The 25,284-nt window shown below is 44.7% G+C and overlaps 1 protein-coding gene across 1 annotated transcript; it reads right to left on the bottom strand.

The window, feature by feature from the left end:
- Positions 1–865: 865 nt before the first annotated feature.
- On the bottom strand, positions 866–25,110 carry wdr97 (WD repeat domain 97). Its single transcript, XM_035760684.2, has 22 exons — positions 24,948–25,110; positions 24,224–24,645; positions 23,455–24,044; positions 23,133–23,254; positions 22,277–23,003; positions 21,752–21,900; positions 21,302–21,538; positions 19,715–19,805; positions 19,345–19,477; positions 18,911–18,987; positions 18,574–18,637; positions 10,097–10,255; positions 9,707–9,859; positions 9,427–9,582; positions 9,078–9,212; positions 7,620–7,778; positions 6,794–6,988; positions 6,553–6,674; positions 6,152–6,320; positions 5,486–5,652; positions 5,309–5,370; positions 866–1,164 (listed from the first exon to the last, which is right to left on the bottom strand). The coding sequence occupies exons 2-22, from the start codon at positions 24,515–24,517 to the stop codon at positions 983–985; spliced, it is 4,143 nt and encodes a 1,380-aa protein (XP_035616577.1). The 5' UTR covers positions 24,518–24,645; positions 24,948–25,110; the 3' UTR covers positions 866–982.
- Between the last annotated feature and the right edge of the window lie 174 nt (positions 25,111–25,284).

Genomic DNA, 25,284 nt, shown 5'->3' with positions numbered 1-25,284 from the left:
ATGTTGAAGTTGAAATGGTGCTGGAATAGTGGAGGCAGCTCCTGTTTTCTTTGTGAGTTGCGGTAAATGTCACACCCTGACCAATGAGCCCAGTAGGTCAATGAGCCCAGTTTGTTTCTCCGAGGGGCTGGAGAGCGGTTCATGAATGAGTGTCTGCAGGCAAAAGTGAACCATGATGGTTCTTGCAAGTTTGGGGCTGCATTTCTGCAAATGGAGTTGGGGATTTGGTTAGAATTAATGGTCTCCTCAATGCTGAGAAGTACAGGCAGATACGTATCCATCATGCAATACCATCAGGGAGACATCTGATTGGACCCAAATTTACTCTGCAGCATGAAAACAACCCCTAACATACAGCGAAAGTCATTAAGAAATATCTTCAGCGTAAAGAAGAACAAGGTGGATGGTATGGCCCCCAAAGAGCCCTGATCTCAACATCATAGTCTGCCTGGGATTACATGAACAGAGAGAAGCACCTGAGGCTGCCTAAATCCACAGAAGAACTGTGGTTAGTTCTCCAAGATGTTTGGGCCTTGTTAGATTTGTCTTCTGTTCACTTACTTTGCATTTTGTTAATTGATAAATATAATCTATTAACATGTCTATTTTTGAAAGCATTCTTACTTTACAGATTTTTTTCACACCTGCCTAATACTTTTGCACAGTACTGTATATTTTCCAAACTGCAATATAAGCTTATATTTATATTAAAGCAAACAATAAACAAAATATCTCTGGCATATCAGTTCATATCGCGTCCATGTTGTCCATGGAACAACACACAACAGTTTAATTTTTACAGACGTTTACAGTCATTCAAACTTTATTTGTAATGAGTGAATCAAGTGATATACAATAAAAAAAGATCTATACAAGAGATGTTTAATTCAAACAAGAGTATATCTGTTTGGCTGGTCTTTGTCGGGGGAAAGGGAAAAGTCTTGGGTGCGGGGAATAATATCTTGCTGCCTGGGAGGCTGTGTCATCTATAGTAGTGTACATAGGAGCGCTCCAGGATGAAGTAACGTCGCGGGGAGGCCTTCAAACAGTGCTGGTCCACAGGGAAAGGAAAGGGGGACAGGCTGACCCTCGGCAGGGGCAGGGTGAGGAACGGGTTGAAGCCCATGAGGACAGGGCGGTTTGGGAGAGGGGGCAAGATCACACCTGTTTTGAAATAAAATAGACTAAGATCAGACCCCTTGACTTTACAGCATTATTCTAAAAAAAAAGATGTATATATTTTTAACTGTTCCTCATCAATCGACACACAAAACCCAATAATGACAACGCGAAAACAGGTTAAGAAAATATTGCAATTGTATTAAAGATTAAAAAAACAGAAAGACCTTATTTACATACTGTTGAAGTCGGAAGTTTACATACACCTTGGTCAAATACATTTAAACTCAGTTTTTCACAATTCCTGACATTTAATCCAAGTAAGAATTCCCTGTTTTAGGTCAGTTACGATCACCACTTTATTTTAAGAATGTGAAATGTCAGAATAATAGTAGAGATAATGATTTATTTCAGCTTTTATTCATTTCATCACATTCCCAGTGGGTCAGAAATTAGCATACACTCAATTAGTATCTGGTAGTATTGCCTTTAAATAGTTTAACTTGGGTCAAACATTTTGGGTAGCCTTCCACAAGCTTCCCACAATAAGTTGGATGAATGTTGGCCCATTCCTCCTGACAAAGCTGGTGTAACTGAGTCCGATTTGTAGGCCTCCTTGCTCGCACACGCTTTTTCAGTTCTGCCCACAAATGTTCTATAGGACTGAGGTCAGGGCTTTGTGATGGCCACTTCAATACCTTGACTTTGTTAAGCCATTTTGCCACAACTTTGGAAGTATACTTGGGGTCATTGTCCATTTGGAAGACCCATTTGCGACCAAGCTTTAACTTCCTGACTGATGTCTTGAGATGTTGCCTCAATATATCCACATAACTTTTTGTCCTCATGATGTGATCCATTTTGTGAAGTGCACCAGTCCCTCCTGCAGCAAAGCACCCCCACAACATAATGCTGCCACCCCCGTGCTTCACGGTTGGGATGGTGTTCTTCGGCTTGAAAGCTTCCCGCTTTTTCCTCCAAACATAACGATGGTCATTATGGCCAAACAGCTCTATTTTTGTTTCATCAGACCAGAGGACATTTCTCCAAAAAGCATGGCCTTTGTCCCCATGTGCAGTTTTGGATGGAGGTTTTGGAGCAGTGGCTTCTTCCTTGAGGAGCAGCCTTTCAGGTTATGTTGATATAGGACTCATTTTACTGTGGATATAGATACTTTTGAACCTGTTTCCTCCAGCATCTTCACAATGTCCTTTGCTGTTGTTCTGGGATTGATTTGCACTTTTCGCAACAAAGTACTTAATCTCTAGGAGACAGAACGCGTCTCCTTCCTGAGCGGTATGGCGGCTGTGTGGTCCCATGGTGTTTATACTTGCTTACTATTGTTTGTACAGATGAATGTGGTACCTTCGGGCATTTGGAAATTGCTCCTAAGGATGAACAAGACATGTGGAGGTCTCCAATTTTTTTCTGAGGTCTTGGCTGATTTCTTTAGATTTTCCCATCATGTCAAGCAAAGAGGCACCGAGTTTGAAGGTAGGCATTGAAATACATCCACAGGTACACCTCCAATTGAATCAAATTATGTAACTGAGCCTATCAGAAACTTCTAAAGCCATGACATCATTTTCTGGAATGTTCCATGCTGTTTAAAGGCACACTCAACTTAGTGTATGTAAACTTCTGACTCACAGGAATTGTGATACAGTGAATTATAGTGAAATAATCTGTCTGTAAACAATTGTTGGAAAAATTCCTTGTGTCATGCACAAAGTAGATGTCCTAACCGACTTGCCAAAACAATAGTTTGTTTACAAGAAATTTGTGGAGTGGTTGAAAAACGAGTTTTAATGACTCCAACCTAAGTGTATGTAAACTTCCGACTTCAACTGTAAGTACTCAGACCCTTTGCTATGAGACTCGAAATTGAGCTCAGGTGCATCCTGTTTCCATTGATCATCCTTGAAATGTTTCTACAACTTGATTGGAGTCCACCTGCGGTACATTTAATTGATTGGACATGATTTAGAAAGACATACACCTGTCTATATAAGGTCCCACAGTTGACAGTGCATGTCAGAGCAAAAACCAAGCCATGAGGTTGAAGGAATTGTGACAGAATTGTGTCGAGACAGGGTACCAAACAATTTCTGCAGCATTGAAGGTCCCCAAGAACACAGTGGCCTCCATCATTCTTAAATGGTAAAAGTTTGGAACTACCAAGACTCTTCCTAGAGCTGGTCGCCCGGCCAAACTGAGCAATTGGGGGAGAAGGGCCTTCTTGGTCAGGGAGGTCACCAAGAACCCGATAGCCACTCTGACAGAGCTCCGGAGTTCATCTGTGGAGAACCTCCCAGAAGGACAACCATCTATGCAGCACTCCACCAATCACGCCTTTATGGTAGAGTGACCAGTCAGAAGCCACTCCTCAGTAAAAGGCACATGACAGCCCACTTGGAGTTTGTCAAAAGGCACCTAAAGACTCTCAGACCATGAGAAACAAGATTCTCTGGTCTGATGAAACCAAGATTGAACTCTTTGGCCTGAATGCCAAGCGTCACATCTGGAGGAAACTTGCCACAGTCATGACTGTCTTGTGAAGATCACAATGGGTCAGATCAGCTTGGCAATTGCTGACAATAACCAGACCTTCTCTCACCCGCAGACGGGAGGAGGGAACTAGTGTGGGGGGGGGGGGGTTTGACCCTCCACACCTGGTTGTAAATTAAGCAGAAGAGGACTTGCTCTCTACCCTCCAGTATTGGCTAAAGGAATATCCCTTTGTCTCCAGAGACTTTTACCCACCTGAAACTCTAATGTCCAAAAAGTGAATAATGGAACAATAATTCTAACATAAAGAATGTGGGGAATGATCAGTGGGGAGATGAAGAAAACTAATATTATATTGTTTTTCATTTTGTGATGTCATTAAAAACTGTATGGACGAAATACTGTAACTTGGAAAGGATACCCCTTTATCTGTCAAGTTTCCAACCAATATGTTGTGCATATGAGGAATGTATTGTTGTTAAGCTAGGAATGTGATTTTAGGAGTCATAAGAGATCATGTGCAAAGGATATAAATAGAAGTTAAGTAGCCACGCCCCGAGTGAGGTCATAAAAAGCCTTGGTAATGAAATTAACTTAAGACTAGAAAAGAGTAGAGCGGTCGCTACACATCTGACATGGTTGGAACTTTGAACCTCAACACGAGGTGAAAAAAATGAACTCACCTACTGTACCAGACCAGGACATCGCCAGTCTGCAGAGGCGCATGTAAAGTGGTTTGGAACTTTGACTATCTCCCTGAGGTGGAGAGAGGATAAGTCCCCTCTCAGACAATCACTGGTACAGCTAAGTAGCTGTTCTGAGGAATGAACACCCAATGCAGACCGGACAACTAAGAAGGACAGTGACCTCTTGTCTGGAGTCACGTCTGGAGGAAACCTGGCACGATCCCTACGGTGAAGCATGGTGGTAGCAGTATCATGCTGTGGGGATGTTTTTTAGTGGCAGTGACTGGGAGACAAGTCAGGAGCGAGGGAAATATGAACGGAGCGAAGTACAGAGAGATCCTTGATGAAAACCTGATCCAGAGTGCTCAGAACCTCAGGCTGGGACCAAGGTTAACCTTCCAACAGGACAACGACCCTAAGCACACAGCCAAGACAACGCAAGAGTGGCTTCGGGACAAGTCTCTGAATGTCCTTGAGTGGCCGAGCCAGAGCCCGGACCTGAACCCGATCGAACATCTCTGGAGAGACCTGAAAATAGCTGTGCAGCAACTCACCCCATCCAACCTGACAGAGCTTGAGAGGATCTGCAGAGAAAAATGGGAGAAACTCCCCAAATACAGGTGTGCCAAGCATGTAGCATCATACCCAAGACAACTCGAGGCTGTAATCGCTGCCAAAGGCGCTTCAACAAAGTACTGAGTAAAGGGTCTGAATACTTATGTAAATATAATATTAAAAATATATATATTCTAGAAATTTGCACAAATGTCTGAAAAACTATTTTTACTTTGTCATTATGGACTATTGTGTGTAGATTGATGAAGAAAGAAAATGATTTACATTTTAGAATAAGGCTGTAACATAATGTGGAAAAAGTCAAGGGGTCTGAATACTTTTCGAATGCACTATATACAAGCTCTATGCTGAGATGGTTGTTAAGAGCTATTGATTGAATGGATATTCTGTTCACCATACCACGGAGGGCTAAACCTTACCTGGAGGCTTGCGTATCCTGGACATGCTGTAGGTCTCTCCAAGACGATGGATTGGCTTAGATCTAGATAAGAATGCACGCACACAACGAAGCAATGCGTCAGAAAATTGCGCTACGAGCTAAAAAGGTGAGGTATGTGACATTTGTTTACGTGATGGGGGGTACATCTGTCTGGTACCTGGAGGATTCAGGGAGACGCAATACTGTGTCTTTGCGCCCCTCTGGTGGGACAGTCTGCGCCTTCAAAAACATATCCCTTTTGACAGAGCAGAAGTAGTTGAGCACATCCACTGGGGTGAAGAGGTTCTTCCCTGCATTCTTCAGGAACAGAGACCTGTTCTGGCCCTGCAGATCAAAGAGAGGGGAGACCAGATATCAGTGGTTGCTGGTGGCATTAGAAGTCAGACGGGCTCATAGTAATGGCTGTAACGGAATTATGGAATGGTGTCAAACATGGTTTCCATATGTCTGATACCATTCCATTAACTCCTTTCCAGTCATTTTTATGAGCCATCCTCTCCTCACCAGCCTCCTATCCCAGATATTGCTTGGCAGAACTACCATGTTAAACAGGCAAGAACCAGTTTGGGAACCAGTTGCGCCACACTGCGCTTGCCAGTAATCTCATATGCTCATATGAGACCTCATCTGCTCATATTTAGAGGTGTTAGGGTCAATGAAAAGGACATTGGCAGCCCAGAGCAGTGCATTGCTGATTAATTCCTCCTGCACCTGCTCTTCTCCTTCGACTTATTTTTTTATTGGCGGTGAGGTGAGTTTCCCATTACTATGTAAGAGCTTTGAGCATCTGGAGAAGCAATATATAAATCTAATAAATGATGACCTTGTATTTTGAGGTCCAGGAGTGCAGCCACTCTGCAGCCATCTCTCCCAGGCTCTTCCAGGAATCAGGAAGGTCCTGGACCATGGAGTCCCAGGGATCCATCTCCATGGCGAGCCACGGGTCAGCATCCTCCACGCCCATCACCTGCAGCAGGCACATCACTGTTTTCCTGCCAACAGGAGGACCAGACACACAGAGTTAGAGGTCACCATTCACTGGTTGCAACCCAAATGGCACCCTATTGCCTATATATTGCACTACATTTGACAAGGGCACTCACTATCACAGCTAGATGAATCAGAGCTCAGCATTCACCAATACAGGGAAGCAGAGTTGAGGATTTACTATGGTGACGTCAATGAAAGTGAGTATAGACAAAGACTGGTGCGGCATAGACTCACTGTAGTCCCAGTTCTTTGTGGGCCAGTAGAGTGAGGAGCTCCACGATGATCTCATGGCTTTCAGGACCCAGACACACCAACACGTTGAGTATTTCACTCACCACTCGCTGCTCCTCATCAGACTGAAGCACACAACATACACACAAACCCAGACATGGTTTAAAATCCAAATTCACAATGGCGGAAAAAAAACAGATTCAAACATTAAACAGCATACCAAATTCAACAAGAGAGGACATACCATATTTGATGAGGTGTTGTTGCGTAGAGAACCCATAAGCCCCTTGCTGATCTTGCCTGTGTTACCTAGCTCCCCCTGTCTGTGTAAAGTGATCAGCGCGCTCAGCATCCTCATCTTTAGTTGGGCACCACAACTCTGCATGTAGTCCAGAATCTGCATGGAGAACTCCTCAGGACACAGGGACTGCCTGATACACTTCACACACGCAGGAACACCACCAAAACATTAGTCTCATTGTCCTAGTCCCAAATGGCACCCTATTCTCTATGTAGTGCAATAGTTTTCATCAGAGCTCAATGGGGGCTCTTGTCAAAAGTAGTGCACTAAATAAGGAATAGGGTGCATCTGGGACGCAAACTTCCTGTTGACAGAGAAAAGACAGACAACAATAACCTACAGGAGCAGCTGATAAATTACAGCAGTGGTATTCAAACTTTTTCAACTGGGACTTTCTTTTGCCCGAATTTCTCATGACCCCACCCCACCCTCAAAATAATGACACAATCTTGATCTTTTTACATCAACAAATAACCTTCAATTCATTACATTTCCATCTCTTATCAAATAAAAATAAATTAATTTATACATTTACTCAGTAAAGTTGTGTTTTTCCTTATCTTTCTCAAAAACATTTGTATATTGTCCTATACAATAACCTGTACTCTTATTTTTTTGGGGGGGGGGTGACCCCACTGCAGTTCCCACGCGACCCATACTTTGAATACAACTGATTTACAGGGTTTCTAAGGAAAAGAAAATTCCCCAGTAGAATAATTCGTTTTTTGGGATGAAAATGGTGTGCTTGCTTCAGCTAAAAAAGACTCACCCTTTGGTCTTGGTAGATATCCTTGAACCAGTCCTCATCCACAAACTGTTTAAGGAATCCTGGGATCTCGGGGGTGGGTGTGCGGGGTGGTGTTGGGGTTCTAGGGGGAGGTGGGGTCGGCAGTTTGGGTATCTTAGTGGGAGGGACAGCCTTTGGAGCCTAGGAGGGGAACACAAACATTCATCAGACCTGGGGCTGTATCCACAAAACCTCTCAGAGTATGAGTGCTGATCTAGGATCAGTTTTGTATATTAAATCATAATAAATAACATTATATGCAAAGATCCTAGATCAGCACTCCTACTCTGAGACTCTTTGTGGATATGGGCCATGAGCACATGACAGCTGCCCTTCATGCAGCCCCGATACCAAAGAAGGCTGGTGAAGGGAGGACAGGCTCATAGTCCACACCTGCATTCTACACCTGCATTGCTTGCTGTTTGGGGTTTTAGGCTGGGTTTCTGTACTGGACTTTGATATATCAGCTGATGTAAGAAGGGCTATATAAATACATTTGATTTTGATTAGTAATGGCTGGAATGGAATCGATTTAATAGAAAGTATCATGTCTTTGTCTTATGCAGCTGTGTGACCCAGTGGGTGAATAAACTTGGTTAAAGCTTTACTAGAGTTTTCACTCTGTTTATTTAGAACCTAACAGTACATCAGGTATTATTGTATTACTTTGTGATCAATTAAAGAAAATTGTATTTGCCTGATTTGCATATATACGCTATGCGTATTTGCATACACGAATAAATTAAAATAAAGGGGAGGAACAGGGTTGCCCCCACCAAAAACTTGCTATCTCTAGGCCTACCTGCACTCACCTGCACTTTCTAGACTTCCTCATTAATACAGTTGTCATGTTCTCTTGCATAATTCAACCAGTGTGTCAAGAGAAGGATACCCACGCAATTTAAAATCATAACGCTCGGCTCTAGTTCACACCTATCTAAACATACTTTACTCTGTTTGCGAGATCAGACATAGTATCACCATAATCCGAGTGCTCATTTTTGGAAGTTGCTTTAATTTCAGCACATCGAATTAAACATTTCAACTGTACTAAATCATTCAAAAAAGAACACTCACCAAAATAAAGTGATCTTTCTTCTCTTTCTTGTGATGTAAGTGTCGAGACAGTGCGCTAAATCCCTGACGAAGCGTTAGAGTTCCTGTAGATGCAACGGAAGGCCAATGTATTCCACTGATCCCATTTCAATCATTACCGGAGTGAGTTTGACAGGTCATTACAAACGTTTCCGCCGTCGCTACGTTAACGGGAATGGCACAGGCAAGAGTGGGAAAGTGTCGCAAGAGTAAAATCAAAGCCATCAATCCAGTCATATTTCACTGATAAGTGGATTTTGCACCCTTCAAACACAGGAAATGGATGGCTGAAAATAAGAGATCCAAAGGTGGGCGGGGCATGTGCGTTGCTAATACACCACTCACCCTCATTACGTAGGCTGGCTTCTTTGGAGTGGGAGGTGGGGGGCTCTTCTCTTTCTTCACCAGCTGTATGGGGGAACCTATGTCCAGTTCCTCATCGCTCTCATACAACAGAAACTGAACTTCTTCAGTATCACCCTGTGAGGAAAACCAAACCAACAACCTATTTGAAATTCTCTCAATCTTGTCACACAACATACACCGATTCTCCTCTTCTGAGGACATATGTAACAAGCATATCAGAGTAGGAGTGCTGATCTAGGATCAGCTCCCCATGTCCATGTAATCTTATACACTGTGATCTAGAAGGCAAAACTGATCCCGAATCTGGTCTCTGTAAATATCCTCTCACTTCCTCCTCATAGTCCTGCTCATCCCTCAGTTTGAATGTTTGCTTGGGGATTGTGTTTTCCACCACAACGTCTGGCCACAGCTGGCCCACTAGCACAGAGTTAGGGATGAAGCCCACCGGATTGCTCTGTGCTGGGGCTGGCTCTAGCTCCTCGTCCTGCAAAGGGACAGACAGAGGACTAAGGTAGGTGTGGTTTCTTCGTCTCAATCTATCTATTACTTAGCTTCAGGAAGTAGAGGGACAGCAGACAGATATGCTAAACTGAACCAGCGGCCCTCACCTGCCCTGGCTTGGTTATGGGTGGCAGGGGCTTGGCCAAGTTAGGGTTTGGGAAGAAGCCATTCCTTAAGGTGGGTGGGGTGAATGGTCGACGGTCAGGTAGTTTTGGAGGAAACAGAGCTGCATGAAGGTCAAACATGTCCTCATCCCCAATCTGAGATATAATCAGAACAGACGTTCATTAGTCTGCATATCTACAATGCATTCCCACTCTCAAGTAATGACATTTGTCCTTTCACATAAAACATTCTATTATAGGTGAGGTTATTGGTTCTTCTCTCTACATCCAACAAAAGGGCACATATTGCTTTCATCATCTCTCTGACTCCACTTGGCAGAGTACATTCCTACCCCAATCATCTTGTAGCTAATTGTTCTCAGTATAAGGAACCTTAATGTTGAGGGGCTGGCTGTAGACGATCTTCATATAGCGGTCGAAGGCCTCCTTCCTGGTTTTCAGCGTGGTGGGAGGTTTCCTCTTCCTTCTCTCTGTGGTGCCTTCCTGGAGTGAGGCCAGGTCTCTGTTTCGAGCCAGCAGCACCTCATACTCCTGAGGGACAGGGAGTGGGTGGAAAAACTGTCATTACACCACTGGCACATTAGGTATGGGAACACACACATTGGCCTTAACTGATCAAACCTAAAATGAAAATAGCAGTAGTGGAGAGTGGGGTACATTGAGCCAAAGGTTTAGTTGAGCTACCCCTTGTTTCTAGGAAACCATACACAAAATGAATGTGACCAAATATTTAGCGGCAGCTAGCCTAGTAGTTAGAGCATTGGGCCAGTAAGCACAAGGTTGCTAGATCAAATCCCCCAGGCTGACTAGGTAAAAATCTGTCGTTCTGCCCCTGAAAAAGGCAGCTAACCCACTGTTCCGAGGCCGTCGTTGTAAGTAAGAATTGGTTCTTAACTGACTTGCCTAAGTTAAATAAAGGTTCAATAAAAAATGAAAGGAGTCTGTGAAGAAGGAAACCACATGGAAGAAAAGTGGTAAGCAAGATAAGTCCCAAATAGATTTCATGATGCTTGTATCTAAACCAAAGTAGATTGTTTTAAGAATATTTTATACATCAGTTGGGGTCTTTATAAGCTACAAAATGAGGTCCTAAACCTAGTATTAAAGTGTATCTTTGTAGTTGCACCAATTTGTAAGTCGCTCTGGATAAGAGCGTCTGCTAAATTACTTAAATGTAAATGTAAATGTAGTTGTATTTGTACAGTGCATTTGGAAAGTATTCAGAGCCCTTTCCCTTTTTCCTGCATTATGTTACGTTACAGTCTTAGTCTAAAAATTAATTAAATCAAAAATGTTACTCATCAATCTACACACAATAATACCCATAATGACAAAGTGAAAACCTGATTGAAAGTCCACCTGTGGTAAATTCTATTGATTGGACATGATTTGGAAAGGCACACCGTCTATATAAAGGTCCCACAGTTGACAGTGCATGTCAGAGCAAAAACCAAGCCACGAGGTCGTAGGAATTGTCTGTAGAGCTCCGAGACAGGATTGTCTCGAGGCACAAACCTGGGGACGGGTACCAAAAACATTTCTGCAGCATTGAAGGTACAAGGCGGTAAGAATAAGGTTGTAACGTAACAAAATGTAGAAAAAGTCAAGGGGTCTGAATACTTTCCGAATGCACTGTAGTCCAAATGTGTTATGCATAATAGGCCGATTATACACTTTTCTCTCTACGCTTATTCTGACCTTTAGCTTAAGCATGAGAATAGCATGCTATTCAACAGCTATTCGTTGGGGGTGGAGATCAAAGAAATGAATGTGTGGTGGAGGTGTGTCTACACATTCGCCGCATTCTAACCTTGACTTAATTCCCTCATAGTTCCACCACCTTTAATGCGCAATGAAATAATGAATAACCTGTCGGTTCCAAGTGGGACAACATCTACTTATTTTTTCCTGATAGAAATAACACCATTCTCCATGCACTGTAATTTACAAATTGATAACAACTATTGATAAGAGCGAGGTAAGCCGTTTGGATAAGGGGATTGTAAATATAAATGACAATTGTTTTAGATCTATTTTACCTTGTATACGCTGGAGACAAATGTGAAACCAGTCATATGGCAGCAAACTGAATCATGTCGACATGTCACCTTTTCCACAATGACGTTTATGAAATGCTGGCCTTTTAACTTGGGAGGAAATTTGGTGACCCAAGTTATAGTCTGCTAAATGGCATATATTATTATTATTATTATTATAGGCTTCTGTAGTCATGAACAAATGACAGTATAGCACCAAACCTACAGAGTTGATTTATGATTTCTAGAATGTTTTAATTATATTCAGACTTTTCACTGTATTTAAAAAAAAAAAACACTATTTGTATTATGTTAAATATTAGACACTACCAGTAGCCACCGTCAGTTATACTCAGATACATTTATAACTGTCACTACCTGTCAGTTTCCTCATTTTGCATCATTCCATTCCATTGTTTGTTACCTTTCTTTCCTCACGTTTGTGTGGTTGTTCCTGAGGATCGTTAGCAACAGTGGATCATATTAGCCTAACATATTACAAGTTGTGCAATAATTTGGGACATGTAGCCCATTTCAATCATTATGGAAGTCAGACCACATGTAGGAAGCAGTTTAAACCTGGAGTTGCAGCACGGTTCATGACGACTGAACCATTGTCATCACAGTTCCATGATTAGTGAAGATTATTAGGGTCGACTTATAGGACTACTGTTCATTTTTTACATCTACCAATTGGTGCTGAAACAGAGATGAATATGCGTGTATTTACATGGCTTTCTTTCATTCATCCCTAATATCCTGAACAGTTCTCTCCATATATTTCTAGTGAGTCTGTTGAGACACCAAATTTAAAGGGATGGCTTTAGATAAATGTACTGAAAACACTATTGAATGAAAACACCACAAGAACATCTGTTGGCCAGAAAGTAGGAGGGGTTTTCCGCGGTTGAATTAAATACATTCAGCGCTTAAGAGAATGACCCCTGCCAAGCCCATTGCACACCTGCATAAGGTAAGTCTGAATACCAACTATTAAGAAGTGGCTAGGAAAGGCGTGCGTAGGAAAGGCATACATTTCCTAAGTCTGAATCAGGCCCTATATGCATAGTATTTTTGCAATGTGTCATGTATACAAACTCAAGATAGTGAATTTGTATTGTCACAGAGCAGATACCATGCCCTTTCTATACAAATGTAAAAGAAGCAGGGGTCTAGCCCCCCTTGAGGTTCTTGAGAGCACAGCCAAGGAAGTATGAGGAGAATATAGGTCCATTCGAGCAGCAGCAAGGGATGAAAAAATAAAAAAGACTGAATGACTCTGAAGAGGTACAAAAAAGACATGTACCTGTGGCCTCCCGAGTTGCACATCGGTCTAAGGCAATGGCATCGCAGTGCTAGAGGCATCACTACAGATCCGGGTTCGATCCCGGGCTGTGTCGCAGCCGTCCACGACCGGGAGACCCATGAGGCGGCACACAATTGGCCCAGCGTCGTCCAGGTTAGGTGAGGGTTTAGCCGGCTGTGTGTCACATAGCGCTCTAGTGACTTCTTGTGGTGGCCAGGAGCATGCACGCTGACTTCGGTCACCTGCTGTTTCTTCCAACACATGTGTGGCGGCTGGCTTCCGGGTTAAGTGGACAGTGTGTGAAGAAGCAGAGTGGCTTGGCGGGGTCGTGTTTAGGAGGACGCATGGCTCTCGACCTTCGCCACTCCCGAGTTCATATGGGAGTTGCAGTGATGGGACAAGACTGTAACTACCAATTGGATATCACAAAAAAGGGGTAAAAAGTACACCTCAAAACAAAAAATAAAATAAACATGTACATGTGAGAAAGAGAAGCTGTAATAGAGTAGCAGAGGCACACAAGGTCTTATGTGACGACACGGAGTCTGAGCTTGCTAAACATAAAGAATTTCGCTGACCACTATCACTGTCCCTATGCTCAACTTACCCTGTCCCTATGCTCAACTTACCCAATAACCGGGTTAAGTTGTGCCAAGAGACCAGTATTTTTGTACAAGCAATTTCTTCACAACGGTTATGTTGACACTAATTCAGATAATTGTCTGGGATACAGAACATCCTGATATAAACTCAGCAAAAAAAAAATGTCCTCTCACTGTCAACTGCGTTAATTTTCAGCAAACTTAAATATTTGTATGAACACAACAAGATCGAACAACTGAAACAAACTGAACAAGTTCCACAGGCATGTGACTAACAGAAATGGAATAATGTGTCCCTGAACAAAGGGGGGTCAAAAGTAACAGTCAGTATCTGCTGTGGCCACCAGTTGCATTAAGTACTGCAGTGCATCTCCTCTTCATGGACAGCGCCAGATTTGCTAGTTCTTGCTGTGAGATGTTACCCCACTCTTCCACCAAGTCACCTGCAAGTTCCCGGACATTTCTGAGGGGAATGGCCCGGGCCCTCACCTTCTGATCCAACAGGTCCCAGACGTGCTCAATGGGATTGAGATCCGGGCTCTTCGCTGGCCGTGGCAGAACACTGATATTCCTGTCTCACAGACAGAAAGAGCAGTATGGCTGGTGGTATTGTCATGCTTGATTATGCATGGGTTATGTCAGGATGAGCCTGCAGGAAGGGTACCACATGAGGGAGGAGGATGTCTTCCCTGTAACGCACAGTGTTGAGATTGCCTGCAATGACAACAACCTCAGTCCGATAATTTTGTGACACACCTCCCCAGACCATGACGGACCCTCCACTTCCAAATCAATCCCGCTCCAGAGTACAGGCCTCGGTGTAACGCTCATTTCTTTGACAATAAACGCGAATCCAACCATCACCCCTGATGAGACAAAACTGTGACTCGTCAGTGAAGAGCACTTTTTGGCAGTCCTGTCTGGTCCAGCGATGGTTTGTTTGTGTCCATAAGCGACGTTGTTGCCAGTGATGTCTGATGAGGACCTGCCTTACAACAGGCCTGCAAGGCCTCAGTCCAGCCTCTCTCAGCCTATTGCGGACAGTCTGAGCACTGATGGAGGGATTGTGCGTTCCTGGTGTAACTCAGGCAGTTGTTGTTGCCATCCTGTACCTGTCCCGCAGGTGTGATGTTCAGATGTACCGACCCTGTGCAGGTGTTGTTACACATGGACTGGCACTGCGAGGATGATCAGCTGTCCGTCCTGTCTCCCTGTAGCTCTGTCTTAGGCGTCTCACAGTACGGATATTGAAATGTATTGCCCTGGCCTTATCTGCAGTCCTCATGCCTCCTTGCAGCATGCCTAAGGCACATTCACGCAGATGAGCAGGGACCCTGGGCATCTTTCTTTTGGTATTTTTCAGAGTCAGTAGAAAGGCCTCTTTAGTGTCCTAAATTTTCATAACTATGAACTTAATTGCATACCATCTGTAAGCTGTTAGTATCTTAACAACCGTTCCACAGGTGCATGTTCATTGATTGTTTACGGTTCAACGAATAAGCATGAGAAACAGTGTTTGAACCCTTTACAATGAAGATCTGTGAAGTTATTTGGATTTTTAAATTATCTTTGAAAGACAGGGTCCTGCAAAAGGGGCGTTTATTTTTTTCCAGAGTTTATATGCAGTATGTGGACACCCTTGAAATTAGTGGATTAAGCCTAAGATCACCATGAGCAATGCCTAATGCTGGCTGGAGTGGTGTAAAGCTCGCTGCCATTGGACTCTGGAGCAGTGGAAACACTTTCTCTGGAGTAACGAATTATGTTTCACCATCTGGCAGTCTGATGGACGAATCTGGGTTTGGCGGATGCCAGGAGAACGCTACCTGCCCCAATGCATAGTACCAACTGTAAAGTTTGGTGGAGGAGGAATAATGGTCTGGGTCTGTTTTTCATGGTTTCGGGCTAGGCCCCTTAGTTCCAGTGAAGGGAAATATTAACGCTACAGCATTCGATGACATTCTAGACGATTCTGTGCTTCCAACTTTGTGATATCAGTTTGGGGAAGGCCCTTTCCTGTTTCAGCATGACAATGCTCTCGTGCACAAAGCGAGGTCCATTAAGAAATGGTTTGTCGAGATCAGTGTGGAAGAACTCGACTGGCCTGAACAGAGCCCTGACCTCAACCCCATTGAACACATTTGGGATGAATTGGAACGCCGACTGCCAGCCAGGCCTAATCGCCCCAAGGTCAGTGCCTGACCTCACTAATGCTCTTGTGGCTGAATGGAAGCAAGTCCCCGCAGCAATGTTCCAACATCTAGTGGAAAGCCTTCGTAGAAGAGTGGAGGCTGTTACAGCAGCAAATACAGCAGCAAAGGGGGGACCAAATCTATATTAATGCCCTCTCCTCGATGTTATCCTCACAAATAATCCTGATAGGTATCAGTCTGGTGTTTTCTGTAATGACCTTAGCGATCACTGTTTTACAGCCTGTGTTATAATGGCTGCTCAGTGAAACAACCTGTCCTGATTTGTCATAGACTCTTGCTAAAAAACTTTAATGAGCAAGCCTTCCTTTATGAACTGGTCTCTGTAAACTGGTATAGTATCAGCTTGATCCCCTCTGTCGAAGATGCTTGGACCTTCTTTTTTGATGTATTTTTGTGGTATTGTTAACAAACACGCCCCCATAAGGAAAATGAGAATTAAAAACAGGTTCCGCCCCTGGTTCGACCGTGATCTTGCAGAATGACTCCACCTCAAGAATTGCATTTGGCGAAAGGCTCGGCACACACATACTCAGGCTGACTGGCTATCGTTCAGGCAAATGAGAAATAAGTGCACTCAGGCTATCCAGAGTAGATTTTCTATATAGATTTTCTATTGTGTTATTGACTGTACTTTTGTTTATCCCAGGTGTAACTGTGCTGTTGTTTTTTGTCGCACTGCTTTGCTTTATATTGACCAAGTCGCAGTTGCAAATGAGAACTTGTTCTCAACTGGCCTACCTGGTTAAATAAAGATGAAATTAATAAAAATAAAACATCCGGAAGGCCAAAGGTAGTTACTTTAAGGAGCAGTTCTCTCTCTGTGGGTCTTTGAGAAGAGCGTGGGGAGATCAAGCTGATCCTAACTGTTATAGGCCTATTTCTATTTTGCCCTGTTTATCAAAAGTGTTGGAAAAACTTGTCAATAATCAACTGACTGGCTTTTTTGATGTCTATAGTATTCTCTCTGGTATGCAATCTAGTTTCCGCTCAGTGTATGGATGTGTCACTGCAACTTTAAAGGTCCTCAATGATGTCACCATTGCCCTTGATTCTAAGTAATATTGTGCTGCTATTTTTATTGACTTGGCCAAAGCTTTTGATACGGTAGACCATTCCATTCATGTGGGCCGAGCACCAAGGAGGGCCGAGACACCAAGGAGTATTGGTGTCTCTGAGGAGTCTTTGGGCTGGTTTACTAACTACCTCTCTCAAAGAGTGCAGTGTATAAAGTCAGAAAATCTGCTGTCTCAGCCACTGCCTGTCATCAAGGAGGTATCCCAAGGCTTGATCGAAGGCCCCACGCTCTTCTCAATTTACATCAACAACATAGCTCAGGCAGAAGGAAGCTCTATCACCCATTTATATGCAGATGATACAGTCTTATACTCAGCTGGCCCCTCCCCGGGGTTTGTGTTAAATGCCCTTCAACAAAGCTTTCTTTAGTGTCCAACAAGCTTTCTCTACCCTTAACCTCGTTCTGAATACCTCCAAAACAAAGGTCATGTGGTTTGGTAAGAAGAATGCCCCACCTCCCACAGGCACATATCAAAGCTGCAGGCTAAAGTTAAATCTAGACTTGGTTTCCTCATTTGTAATCGCTCCTCTTTCACCCCAGCTGCCAAACTAACCCTGATTCAGATGACCATCTTACCCATGCTAGATTACGGAGACATCATTTATAGATCGGCAGGTAAGGGTGCCCTCGAGCGGCTTAACCATTCGGCCATCAGATTTGACACCAATGCTCCTTATAGGACACATCACTACACTCTATACTCCTCTGTAAACTGGTCATCTCTGTATACCTGTCGCAAGACCCACTGGTTGATGCTTATTTATAAAAACCCTCTTATGCCTCACTCCCTCCTATCTGAGATATCTACTGCAGCCCTCATCCTCCACATACAAAACCTGTTCTGCCAGTCACATGCTGTTAAAAGTCCCCAAAGCACACACATCCCTGGGTCACTCCTCTTTTCAGTTTGCTTCAGCTAGCGACTGGAACGAGCTGCAACAAACACTCAAACTGGACATTTTTATCTCAATCTCTTCATTCAAAGACTCAATCATGGACACTCTTACTGACAGCTTTGTGTGATGTGTTGTTGCCTCTACCTTCTTGCCCTTTGTGCTGTTGTCTCGGCCCAATACTGTTTGCACCATGTTTTGTCCTACTGCCATGCTGTGTTGCTGCCATGTTGTTGTTATGTTGTGTTGCTACCATGGTGTGTCGTCATGCGTTGCTGCCTTGCTATGTTGTTGTCTTAGGTCTCTCTTTATGTAGTGTTGTGTTGTGTCACTTGTTGTGATGTGTGTTTTGTCCTATATTTATATTGTATTTATTTATTTTAATCCCAGGCCCCAGTCCCCGCAGGAGGCCTTTTGCCTTTTGGTAGGCTGTCATTGTAAATAAGAATTTGTTCTTAACTGATTTGCCTAGTTAAATAAAGGTTAAATAAATACAATATTGAAAATGCCCGTGATTTTGGAATGAGATGTTCGACGAGCAGGTCTCCGCATACTTTTGGCCATGTAGTGTATCTTTGTTAGAAAGAATACTATATTTCCTTTGATGTAGTGATGCTGAATGTAACACATGGCTCACTTTACCCCACACTCCTTCACACTCAATTCCATTCAAAGCTTTCTCTCGTTCTCCTCTCTCTCCCTTTCATATTCTGGGTAAACTCACTGGATCTTTGGTCATGTCCTGCTTTCCGTTGGGTTGTTTCCCTGGTATGGGGGAGACCACAGTCCTGATGGTAGGGCAAAAAACACGACACACACTCAATAATGTCTAGGTTACGGTTAATGTAACATAACTATTATATAGATGTAAATAAAAACGGTTCATCTATAGATCACACATTTTGGCTCAAAATCCCAGTAAATATGTAGATTTACCAGCGCAAACGGAATCCATAGATTTACTGTTGATACACATTTACTGTAACAAACTTATAGTTAGTTATAACTTGTCTATGATGTTCATTATGTCACATTATAGGTTGAGACGGAGTGTAGCTTACGTGGTTTTGCTTGTCCTTGTTGAGGTGTGAGATATGGGCAAGTCAGGGATAGGATCTGACATCTCAGTAGACAGGAGCTATGGATGTATACAGAGCACAGGCACAGCAAAGGTATCATTACCCAGTAAGCACACTTATTCGAAAGCATTGAGCTAAACCTAACTACATCATCTCACTGAAAATGCCTAAACACGTATTCACCCTCCAAGACCCATTCTAATATATAAGCCATTTAGCAGACACTTTTACCCAACGCGACTTATAGTAAGTAGTGAGTGCATCGATTTTCATATGGGTGGCCCCTGCGAAAATCGAACCCATGACCCTGGCATTGCAAGCACCGTGCTCTACCACCTGAGCCACACTAGGACCATCAGTCTGTCCTCACCACCTCTCCCCAGTACTTCACCACCCCCTCCCCCCAGTCAGTATACCCGTAGCTGGAAGTCATGTGGCAGCAGGTGGGCACAGCGGATCCTATACAGGTCCCCTCTGATGCCTAGGAGCAGATCTCCCCTCTGCCCACTGTAGGCCAGACACTCAGGCTCCGCACTCAGCTGGAGGGTTCTTAGAGGGACAAGGACTGCAGAAATGACTAACACACACACACCACTTACAGAAAAACCACATGATTTCACATCTGGAAAATCACATGTGAAATCATGTGAAAAGGTGTTTTTGGAACTCTTCCCATATGATCACGTTTTCACATGTGTATTTTCATGTTATCACATTAACTTCACATAAGATGAACACTTCACGTGTTTTCCCCCATTAGGGACACACGCAAACACATTGACTGACCTGAGGAGGCGGTTATCTTCATCCCAGATGCGAACAGTTCCATCCTGACTGCTGGAGGCAAACACTCGGAGCTGATGGCACACACAGAGCCCTGCACTCTCACACACACACACACACACACACACACACACACACACACACACACACACACACACACACACACACACACACACACACACACACACACACACACACACACACACACACACACACACACACACACACACACACACACACACACACATTTCACACACATGAGCATTTCTGCCTTGCCAAAATAATCCATCCATCTGACAGGTGTGGCATATCAAGAAGATGATTAAACAGCATGATCATTACAGAGATGCACCTTGTGCTGGGGACAATAAAAGGCCACTCTAAAATGTGCAGTTTTGTCACACAACACAATGCCACAGATATCTCAAGTTTTGAAGGAGCGTGCAATTGGCATGTTGACTGTAGGAATGTCCACCAGAGCTGTTGCCAGAGTATTTAATGTTAAGTTCTCTGCCACAATGTAGTTTTAGAGAATTTGGCAGTATGTCCAACAGGCCTCACAACCGCAGACCACGTGTAACCACGCCAGCCCAGGACCTCCACATCTGGCTTCTTCACCTGCAGGATCGTCTGACAGCCACTAGGACACCTGATGAAATTGAGGAGTATTTCTGTCTGTAACAATTCCTTTTCTGGGGAAAACTCATTCTGACTGGCTGGGCCTGGCTCCCCGGTGGACACGCCCACCATGGCTGCGCCACTGCCAATTCATGTGAAATCCATAGATTAGGGCCTAATGAATTTATTTCAATTGACAGATTTCCTTATATGAACTGTAACTCAGTAAAATCCTTGAAATTGTTGCATGTTGCATTTATATTCAGTATAGTTTGAGGTACATTAACTTGTTGAGTGTTTCAGGGGCCATATGTATTAAGTGTGTCAGAGTAGGAGTGCTGATTTAGGATCAGTTTTGCGTTTTAGATTACAATTGCAAGAATATTTTGAAAATAAATACACAACGCAGAGGACTAAAGGTCAAGAGGGAATTAATGATCAATGGAAATAGTGTTTTTTCTGTAATAGGGAATTATTATTTATTAATGGGTCAGAGCATGGGAGGAATTTCAGTCCGGGACTCATAGCTACATGGCAAGTTCTCATTGGTCCAAATTGTCTATATATCGGGCCTGAAATGGGATACACGTTATCTGGCCATTGGCCCAATTTTAATGCCAGGAATTCTAATTGGTGAACCACAGGTTAGGGTTCGGGGTATAAAACTACATCCTGTCTCTTTGTTCTGTGGAGAGAATCACTGAGGACAGGGGAGAATGAACATCTACATTTCAGCACAACCTCTATGATTTTTCCTCTTTGAATAAACCAATTTTTCTCCCCCTGATTTGCTTTGGGGTCTGTGTAATTGAAGAGTAACATCAACTGTTAACACAATGAATAAGATTACATGGACAATGTTGACCTGATCCTAGATCAGCACTCCTACTCTGAGACGTTTCATACGGCCTCAGATCTATAGTATCTAAAACACAGCATATTGTTAAACGGTATATTCTGTTACTGTCTCACCCGTAATGCAGTCCAGATGGTCCTCACTGGGCGGATGGTCAGTGCGACTCTGGTTGAGCAGGCTGAAGTGCACCAGGCTGTAGGTGGCGCTATCGGGATCCTGGAAGGCTAGGGCCAGCAGAGGCCCCAACAGGGTCAAGTAGAGCGGAGGATGCCCACAGAAAAGGTTCAAGTGCAGGCTGAGACACTCCTGGGCATAGGGAAACACCCTCCAGACCAGCACTGCCTTGTCCTCGCCTGATGAAAGGGAGAGAATGGGATGATGATCACCATCATCACCACCATCACCATCATCCCCATCACCACCCTCATCATCACCACCAACCACCACCATCAATCATCATCATTACCAGCATCATCAACACCACCACCGTCATCACCACCACTACCACCACCATCATCATCATCATCATTATCATCATCCCATAGAGCCAATAGAGTGCTGCATACCGGCTGTGAGTAGGTAGCTGTTCTCAGGGTCTGCCTGCAGGGAGGTGATTTTCTGGCCGTTGTGTGCGGGGGTCCTGTACTGCACCTTTCCTGTATCCAGCATAAGCACACTCACACAGCCACCATTGTGCCCCAGCATTACCAGGAACCTGTCCCAGGGGTAGTCATAAGGGAGTCATAACTTTGGATGGTTGGCACACTATTTTGAGCTCCGGGGTTAAGTTTCCCCTAGATAAAGATCTAGGATCAGTTTCCCCTCCCCTAATCTCGGTTAATCCAGAACTCAAATCTTGCAAGATTACCCCTTTCCCAATACTAACCTCAAAAAATGCTAATCTGAACACCGTCTAGGGGAAACTTCATCCAACAGCCTGTCTTAATTTAGTAACAGATTAAAACAGAGTCAACAGATTCAAACATAGAGTGTTTGTTTGGGTAATTACCGAGGGATTTATGATCTAAATATAAAGGGACTGTCAATAATATCAACACAAGTCTAAATTAGGGACACAGGAGGGGTCTTACCGGTTCTTGGCATCATGAAGAGGTTTCTTGTTCGTGGGTCTCTGGCATCTCTGCTCCTGCAGGCTCTTCCACTCGTCTAGCGCTCTCTGTCCGTCAGCTATGTTGCTGTAGAGCACCATGCAGGAGGCTGGGCCTGGCTTTGCGATCCACTGATCCCCCTCCCCATCCGTCTGCTCCTCCCTCTGCCATGGACCCTGTCCTCGTGCCTTCCACTCATCCACACACGTCGCCGGGTTGGTCAGCGTGCTGGCCCGGATCAATGTTCCGCCCTCCGTCAGGACCAATAGAATCTCTTTGTGTAAGCAGTAATCGGCGCACCTTACCCTCTGCCCAGTACCGAAGGAGGTTAGGACCGCGCCCGTCTCAGCAGCCACTAGCATGATGTTACTATCCCCGCTGACGCAAAGCACCCGGGTGGGGTAGGGGTAGGGCAGGGGGCAAGAGGGAACAACTATCTGTCTCACGGGGCCACCCAGGTCCCCCCCCAGCCTGCAGTGAAGATTATACAGGCTGCTGATGGTCCAGAAGTCCACTCCTTGCTGGGAGAAAGTAAAGAAGGTGCCCCCTATCATCGGACCCCCCAGGCTCAGAGGGGGCTCCCCTCCTTCGATGGGGAAACACTGGACCTGGTCCCCCCCCTCCATGCTCCAGCAACGCAGGGTCCCATCCAGGGAGGCAGAGAGCAGCAGGCCAGACTCCGGACAGCAAGCCAGAGAGGTCACCACACCTGCGCACACACACACACACACACACATACACACACGTAAAGAGTGTTGTGACCTTTGTTGAATGCACTTGACTTGACTAGCTGGAATCATAGGGAAGGTTTTTTCCCCCAATCAAGTGGTTATCTCACCAGTGTGTCCTACGAACGCCATACAAAGTCCCCAGTCAGGACCCCACACTCTGATGGAAACATCTTTGGACGCAGTGACCACAAAGTCCAGATGAAAGCTGTACACCAGTGCAGTGATATCCCTGAAGAAAAGAGGCATGTTCACTCTGTCTGCAGATCAGTTGAGGTGACATTTTGCCCAAAACTGCCCATTGTCCAACAATCATGAACACACACACACACACACACACACACACACACACACACACACACACACACACACACACACACACACACACACACACACACACACACACACACACACACACACACACACATCTACCGTAGGTGGAGGTTCCTTTTGTGCTCCAGAACACGCCCAGCAGTGAGGTCAACGACAACCACAGCTCTCCCGTAAACGACAAAGGCCCTATGATGCCTCTCGGGGCCCGGGGGGGCCAACGCCAGCTGGGTAAAAACGCTGTGGCGCCCAAGACCCTCCGTCACTCTCACCCGGCACACCATGTGAGTCAGACACCACACACACACGTTCCCCGCCCCCGCTGTCACCAGCTCCAGGGACTGCTCTGTGACTTGGCAAACACGCACATCCAGAGGGTCTAGAGCATTGGCTAGGGGGCGCAGCTCACTGTCAAGCAGCGTGAGGCTTGCCCCGGGCCCCCAGCCCACCAGACGCCCAGGGAGCTGAGTGGAGGTTAGGCCCATGTAGGGGACAGAGACAGAGGCGGGTGGGAGGTCACGGAGACGCCCGTCTGGGTGGTACATAACAACCCTGCCTTCCCTGTGAAGGCTGATGAACCCTGCCGCCCCCTTGCCGTAGGTCATGTGGCGCACAGGGTCGTTGCAAGGGAAATGACGTACGTGCTGCAGACCATGGGTGAGAACAGCGCTCTTGACATCGACGTTTCTTATCTAGGAACGCGGGATAGAGAGTTAGGATAAATAGACATGTCGCCTACCCATTTAACAATGCCTCCAACTGAAGAGAGAGGATGCGTCCATAATGGCACCCTATTGCCTATATAGTAAATTATACATGGTCTATAGGGAATCGGATGCCATTTGGGACGCCCAGTGCCATCTTTTTTTACCTTGTCCACATTCTGCTTCATTCCAGTGCTGAGAAACTTCCACATCCTGCGAGCTTTCCCCTTGGCGCTCTCCTCCACAGAATTCCCCCTCCCCCTCCCTCTCCGTAACTCTGACCCCCATGAGCGTCTAACCGCCCTGACTGCTCCCTCCTGGTCCGCTGTTGTGGGGCGGGGGGTAACCCGCAGCGTGCTCTTCCTGTCCAGGTCGGTTTCGTCGGCGAGGGGAGGGGAGGCCATGCCCATGGACTGCACCAAGCCGCACTCCTCGTCTGTGTTGTCTGCTGAGTTGAGCATGGATATTTTGCATGCACTTCCTCTCTAACTCCGATGGGGTGGTGTTGGGGTTCTTTGGCACTCGCATATGTCTTTCACCCTAAAGCTCAGTCTAAGTGTCAGACCCTTTAGTTCAGTTGAAATATTTTCTGGTGAAGACGGGAAAAAAGTATTTCAATCTCCAACCTGTTTTCTATTTGCCAGAGGAGACAGTTGCTTTCAAGGCACTCTATCAAGACAACACCTTTGAAATTGTAGCATTTTGATGATAGATAACTACTACGTTTTCCATCATCTAAGTAGATGTTCGTGTTTATGTACCTTTTCTCTGTTACTGCATTCTAATGTAGCCTATACAAACCGGCACCGACATGAGACATTTTGATCAAAAACATTATCTAATCCGTCAACGATGTCAATATTTATGAAACAGAAGAAAAACACCACTGACCGTGACCATGGTAGCATCCGTAGTTCTAAACAGTAGTTCTTTCTCACACTAAAGACTGTTGTCAGCGAGTTAAGTTACAACCACATTGTAGCTAAAACTCTTCCCACGTTGTAGAGAATCTTCATTGCCGAGCGCATACCATCCGTTGCTAGGATACTGGTCACTTGATTGGGTGAAAATGTTCTGTTTGGACTCATGTCTCTGATGTTGAAATGATTTAAAGAATTCGATTTATTTTAGGCCTACCCCAAAGCCGTATTATTCGGGGCGCTGAGTTTACACACAGAAAAACCTTTTGCAAACCAGGGCATAGAGAATCATAAAAAAAGACAAGAGA

Source organism: Oncorhynchus keta, chromosome 4 (assembly GCF_023373465.1).
Source record: "Oncorhynchus keta strain PuntledgeMale-10-30-2019 chromosome 4, Oket_V2, whole genome shotgun sequence".
In the NCBI taxonomy this organism is placed as follows: domain Eukaryota; kingdom Metazoa; phylum Chordata; class Actinopteri; order Salmoniformes; family Salmonidae; genus Oncorhynchus; species Oncorhynchus keta.
This window is presented reverse-complemented; position numbering and strand designations above follow the sequence as displayed.